This window comes from Helicoverpa armigera, chromosome 3 (assembly GCF_030705265.1).
Source record: "Helicoverpa armigera isolate CAAS_96S chromosome 3, ASM3070526v1, whole genome shotgun sequence".
Lineage (NCBI taxonomy): Eukaryota > Metazoa > Arthropoda > Insecta > Lepidoptera > Noctuidae > Helicoverpa > Helicoverpa armigera.
In genome coordinates, this window is record NC_087122.1 from 4,211,377 (window position 1) to 4,218,656 (window position 7,280).

At 39.0% G+C, this 7,280-nt stretch overlaps 1 protein-coding gene across 1 annotated transcript; it reads right to left on the reverse strand.

Annotated features, from left to right (window-relative positions):
• Positions 1-4,500: 4,500 nt before the first annotated feature.
• LOC110383812 (mid1-interacting protein 1A) lies at positions 4,501-6,941 on the reverse strand. Its single transcript, XM_021344721.3, has 2 exons — positions 6,708-6,941; positions 4,501-5,123 (listed from the first exon to the last, which is right to left on the reverse strand). The coding sequence occupies exons 1-2, from the start codon at positions 6,749-6,751 to the stop codon at positions 4,661-4,663; spliced, it is 507 nt and encodes a 168-aa protein (XP_021200396.1). The 5' UTR covers positions 6,752-6,941; the 3' UTR covers positions 4,501-4,660.
• Between the last annotated feature and the right edge of the window lie 339 nt (positions 6,942-7,280).

The window sequence follows — 7,280 nt, forward strand, 5'->3', positions numbered from 1 at the left end:
GAAGCGTGTGAGGAAAATGGATATGGACGCGGACATTGATTATTCGGTTGAAAAACTTTTGTCGTGTTGTGAATAATTCAATAACCGATGGAGTTTACGACTTTTGATGATAGAAATATCTACCTAATCTCTAAACGCATCTATTAGTGTCAAATCAATACTGTAAAATTTTCTACAGCAGTTTATTGAAAGAAAACAGTAAGTAAATCAATGTCCGCCCATCCGTATGTCCGTAATAACTATGACCGGTCCGTGCCTAGATATAGTCTCAGTACAATGTTCTACTTTATAGCGACAAGGGTTAGCGGGTTAACCTAACCCCCCAGCGCCGCCGTGCCGGCCGGTGCGTGTTCGTGGGCTCCGAACGCCGGGCGTCGAGCCACGAGTTGCGCACTGTGTGTGACGAGCACTGCGCATGTCAGGCCCGGCTGACCGCCGGCTGACGTAGCTTCGCTCTAGAACATTCGCGAAGCCCAACGCCCTGACGTCAGCTTACGTCACACTGCCGACTGCCCAGCGAAGCCTTCTACATACCAGAAAAATTACATCTAATCTACATAATAGAGACGCAACGAACGATATAGCAGTGTCTATGTTGCAACTACGAGTATCATACCTACTAATTGCGTGACTTTGACAAATCTAATACAGTTTCTATTTTTGACGTTTTTGAAGCTTACAATACCGACAGTCCAAAACCACTTTAGAGGTTGGATCTTTTATGCTAGGTTTCAGCTAAATTCCTTTAGATCGGACCGAACATGGCCCAACTATCAAACGATTAAACTAGACATATTTTATGATGCTATTACTCAGAAGCAAGTAGTAGAAAGTAAGCCGATGTACCCCACAGGTACATAATACCTAGAATTGGTTAATCTTAACGGTTCCATCATTAAAAGTTTTATTACAAGATAGTGTGGGTAGTGCCATATTGTTTCATGCACTTCTATTGGGCACAGTATGCAGAATTATTATTCCATAACAAGGTTTCGTTCAACAGCGAAGTTGGTGGTTAAATGTGTCTACTTACAACTTTTTACTAATGTCCAAACAAGTTTAACCAGATTTATCCAGTCCAAGGCAACGACATATACTGCGGATGGGTTGGACGAAGAAATGATCGACAAGAAACGACTTTGTTGCATATTTTTCGCAAGAATCTTCCAGAAACCAAGGGCCTAATTATTTTTTCAATAAGCTGCGTACATTCCATGTTAGACCGTCGACACAAGGAGTCGAGGACTCGTATCGCATGCAACGCACACCGCTGCATTGCGTAAACCTCAGACGATGAAGGCCGACATACGGAAACTTTGCTTGAATCGCAAATTGCTGCTAATTTTGTACTCATGTATCTGTTAGACTAGCATAGTATTCTTTACTACAACGCTCAATTTACCTACTACAAAATAGTTGTACATCTTTTGAATGTGCTCTTTAGCATTCGAAGGTAAGGTACCTACTTAAATTTTTCCTCGTACATGTACTTGACATTGTAGCCCGCCATACGCCCACCTATTTCATAAATATACAGCGATAGAATAAAGATAGTCGATTTCGATGGAACCTCCTCGTGACTCTTGACATTGAGAACTTCTACGACATAGCTATGCTTTGATAGGCTGCCTACAATAACACTTGGTGTTATGATGTAAGTAGGAAAAGTAAGGTCTTCGTTAAGTTTCATTGCCTTTATTTTCATTGTTTCTTGTTGTATTAATACAGGATTGACCGATAAAACTATACAATATCGGTGCAATAATAAATGTTAATGTTATTTTGGCCCTAATTTGAAAAAGTTACCCGAGTCCTACATAAGTACCACTTGAGACACTTGAGCATTTGCGGGTTAAGATTTCAATGATGTGACGTTTGACTAGTGACGTTACTGTAGCTAAAAAAGTAAAGTGGCTTGGCTTGGTAATTAACTTTACGATATAGTGTTTGACCTCAAAAATTGGGAGAACAAACTCCAATGTAAGCGAAATAATTATATCCAAGACTCCAATTTTGTTAATGGAAATTGCCCTCGTTGATGCAGAGAAAATTGAACACAGCTGCGAAAATTCATTAATTTTCAATATCACCAATTATATCAAGGCCAAAATTGTACAAGCTGAAATATTTTTATCATTTTTTGGGCAAAAAGATACTGTTTCTTATAATTGAAGCTGTAATAATTTATTGAAACCAATCCAGAGACTAATCTGTTCTGTTATTGTCATAGTTCAACGGCTGGATTTGAATTTCGATAAGGAGTGAAGATGAGTAGGTCGGTAATGTGATGGGACCCCAAGATAATCTTGATCTGATTGAATGAATAGTTTTAGGCTCTCAACATGCAATTGAATCAGCTAGCACCCACATAAAAACAGAAAATATATGTAGATAACAGTATGAACCAACTCCAATCCAAGCATAATCCAAGAAACGTAGCTTTGTTTACATTCTCTTTGGCCTGTTGACGTAAATGTCAATTCTGCAGAATGCGTACGAAGTTTACAAGTTTACATCAGCGGTTTTGCATCATTGATGTGTCAACATAACGAGCCTCTTTAGTTCAAAGTAAACAAAACAGAGGGACTTTGACCTTTCTTTTGAGTTCATAGGTACTTAGTGAAACAATAATAAATCGTATTTTCAATTCATGCTCCCTAGCATCAACTTATCTTTGTTTTGAAATCTATCTTCAGTGCAGCATATTTATCTACATTTCTTTGTTACAAACTTCTTTGCAAGGCCGCGTAGTCGTCTAGTTTTTATAGAATCTCCAAACATGGGTTCTCTTTACCTGAATTCCCAAATTCAGCCCAACTCGACAAGGCACAATTCACGGAATTTTTAGGAACAAGAGTATTAAAACTTATTGACAGCGACTTTGTTGATGGTCGTTAATGAAATGAATTAGCTTTTATTAGTTTTGCCAGAGATCTTTGTCAGACACTTAGTCATATTCCAGGGATTTCACTGTTTTTGCGTGAATAAGATCTTAAATTGCTAGTAATTTATTGTTAACTTCTTTATTCATTCACTTTCTTTGTGTTTAGATGTCTATTTCACAAATCTATTGCAATACGTTTGTTTCATAACGTCCCCGATCCGTTTATAAATTAAGAAATATAATATTTACTGTTTTATAATTAATTAATGCGAAATGTATCTCGAGATACGATTGAGCACGATGCAGACTAGTTATCTGCCTCCATTATCTCGCGGAGATAACAGTTGTTCTTGAAACTTTGGTAACATTTACGTATTATCGTTTTAGCAGCAGTTTATAACCAATTCACGACAGAAGTCTTACATTTTCTTTACTAGTTCTGTTGGTATTAGGATCACGAAAGAATTTAGCAACATGAGACATCAATAAAATATTACACTTTATGTCCCTGGGTAAATGATTCCTAGGCTGTTAAAAAGTTAAAACGGACTCATAAAGTTAACTGCGGTAAAATTGTTGAGCGCAGTACCGTTCGAGCAGTCCGAACAATTTGCAATATCCTCTCTAACCATTTAAAAGAAATCGAGGCATGTTGCCGGCTTTTAATTGAAACACATTTACGTGATGACCATGTCAAACCAGCAACCAGACGAGACAATATTTCAAGGGCAGATCAATTCTACATGCTGTTGCTACTAGGACCTAGTCGTCTGTAAAATAAAAGTTTCAGATTGCCATCTACAATAAAAATGGTGATTAATCAGTATCATTGCCTCTTTAGATTACCACCTCGCCATTCCAGTGTAGAATGTTATAAATCTCTAGAATAACAGACACGGAATGTCTAGATTATGTCCTCATTCATAGACGTACCTACATAGTTACGCAGTCGGTGTATCGAACTAGACTGTATGTGGGTTGATCCCCACGGCTTCGCATCACTCCGTGCTAAGTCGAGACACTGCAGACATTGGGCCAACTCAAAATCGATTTCTAGCAGAGCAAACAGTTTTATTCAGTTCAAGGGCGCATTTACCCTAAAAGGAATTCGATAATTTTGTACACGCAAAATTTTATGGCTAGCATTCCTAAATTACGTCTGTCTGCACGACATGGCATATTTCATAGTCAACATTGATTTAGAAGTAGTTATTTAATCGTTAAATGCCTCATAAAACTTAATAGGTAGCGCAAAGTTGGTAATTCTAGAGTGAAAAGCAGAAATGGTCCATTCATTCGGACGACATCCTTTAGTTATTTTAGTCTAACAGCTAACTGGTTATAGACGACCTTGCATGACCTCACGCTGAAACTACTGTTGCAGTTACATTCAGATTACGTGATATTAAAACTAGATATTTCTTTACTCGTAGGTACGAATCTCCCTTTACTCAACCCTTTCAGGGTGTGTTAGTGAACAGATGATAGAATATCTTGTTGTATTTACATCTGAAGAATGCTTCTCAGCTTAATCAATCAGTGTAATTGTGTGTAGTGTGATGTCAGTGTACTTGTGTGTGGCACTTTACAGGTTCAGTCAAAAAGAAACTAAGAAATAATTAAAAATTTAATTTATTAAATAACCTTTAACTTACTGAGAATCCCATACACGCCGGGCCCTATTAACCTATATGTACAGTTCGGCCCGCTTACTCTATATGTACAGCACGTGCCGGGACAGGCTTCAATCACAGGAATATTACGTAGGCATTCGTCCTACACCGGTGCACCGACTTCTTCTTGGTATGATCTCGTGAGGTGCGCCGCGGCGGCGGTCAGCGAGCGGAGGGAGCGGCGCAGGCCACGCAGGTGTCGCCGGCACGCGGCCGCAGCCCGCGCCGCCGACTCCCGCTCGTCCTCGCCCTCGATCCCGGAGTCTCCGGCCGCGCTGGACGCATCGCTCTCCGTGTCACTGAGGTCGGACACCCTCCTGCCCCGCTCCACATGCTCCTCTGTGTCTCCGCTGGACCAGAGCAGCTCAGTCTTTAGGTCATTCAGCATGGCGAACATGTTGAATGGGTCATCGTCTCCCTCCTGCGGCAAGTTCATCAGGCGGCTGGGCACGAGCACCGTCTCGTCCATCACATTCACCATTTTGACGAACTTCTCCATGTCATTGAGTATGCTCTGCTTCGAGAATTCTGTGTCATCATGGCGGGCAATTTTGCGCAGGGTGTTCCTGTAACAATGACAAAAATAACATAAGAAACTTGTTCAAACCATAAACTAAATGTCATTGACATGGAAATGTAAGTAATTTTGTCATTACAACATATTGGGCATACAACGGGAAGTATTATGTTTCTCATTGTTTCTAAAGTTAGACTTTTTTATATTTATAGCATGTGACTAATAAAATAATGATAACACTATGATTATCCTACTTGTCATTTATCTAAATTGGTATGGTTTGTTAGTTTAGCCTAATGGCACAGTTTTAGTGTTGAATGACATGCCAAGCTATGATTTATTGCCAAAACATTTGTACAACATACTTTTAAGTTTTTAATTTAAATTATTTTCAGTTAGTATTAAATAAAGACTAAAAACTGTACTGCGTTTAGTATTTGCAATGCTGTTTGGTGAAAGTAATCGGCAACAATAACAGCGAGTGAGAAGCACCATTCACAAATGATTATTTAACAGCGCTTCAGGAGAATGTCACTGAATGGCTTCATTTCATTAACTAGCATGAATGGGAAACAACTGTTTACATATTACATCACCAATTAATTGTTTCCATAACATACCTATATCAACTTATCATATATTCAGAAAATGACAAACCGGTTTTTCTGACCACTCAATAATTTTACAATTTAGATTTGCATACTTTAGCATCTAAACTGTTTATTATACAAAAAGTATTTGATTTTTATATCTATTGATATTCCTTGGATAGCAATGTGCCAGTAACAGGAAACAGTTAATTTCATAATAACTACAGAGGAAACAAAATGGTTGGTTTGGGCTTGTTGGCATTTCCAAAATGGAGGTTATGAGTGTAGGCTGGAATTCCAGTTTGCTCAGTATGTAAGTATTATTTCAAATTGATCAGTGACAAGGTTGACAGGATAATACTTAGGTAATCAGTAAACAATATTAATAAACAACTATTATTGAATAATCCATCAAGCCACTCATAACTAGAAGCCCTGCCATTCTTAGAAAAAAAAGCGTGGCTTTATGGTTAAGTACTAGTGTGACATAACAGGTACTGGATGTTGAATAAAACATGAGGCTCAAGAATTTGGCATGACCTGAACCTTGAATAAAACATTCAATATGGTTACAAGTTCGAAGATGAAATATTCATTAGATGTACTCAACAATTTTGATAGAACCTTGTTGGTAACAGATATCAAAATGATAATTTATTATCAATGGAGTCACTTCAATTTTCTGAGTCACTCCGCGCACGCCCAGAATACAGGATAACCTCGCCATGAAACTATTCAGATTGAAATGAATGTTGGAAATACCACACCACCACACTACAGGCTCAATGATGAATTCCGGAATTTGTTGAGAAATGACTCGTCAGCAATGTGAAAGGTGGTCAAGAGCGCAGTCATATCAAAAACCTTAGCCGCATAATGTATAATGCTGCCACGTATAGTTTCAAAACGTTAGCGTCACCCAAATTCCAGAATGCATCAAGGACGCATAGAAGACAGCGCACAGGGCCACATGCAAGGGGCATGCAGTATCCAAGCCGAGCCCATCGCCCGTGGTTATATCGTAAAGCATCACTTTTCCGTACCTGCTATTCTCCAATTTGCTCGATATGTCGGTGTTGAAAGACATTTTCTCGTGTTATTTAACAATATTTAAATATCACTGAACACACACGCCCCAATTTTTTGTGATGTCACTATAAAATTGACGTTTACGCGGCTTGCGAAACAACGCGAACTGAATTAAACTGACGGTCTCCGACAAGCACCCGCACGCAACGGAGAGGTTTGACGTTTTGCTAGAGGTGGGGAGCGTTCTCGTATTTATATGACACGATCATACGATGCGGGGGAAGCGAACTTTGAATTTTATCAGTGTAGGTATTATGGAATAACTACCTAATGATATTAATTTAATCGATGTTATTAAACACTACTAATGAAATAAATAGTTCTGTTGTTTTGGTGCACAGTTAAGACCATGTTTCTGTTATGAAAACAATATCAGCTTGATTATTCTCCGTTCGGCCGGGCGCGTCCCACAGAAGTCACACCACATACAGCGCCGGTGATTGGTTGGTCTGAACCCCAGTCTTTTTTCCATTGGTCTAATAGTTTAGTGCCTGGCGCGGGAATTTTAAATTTTGGCCCGAAAGATG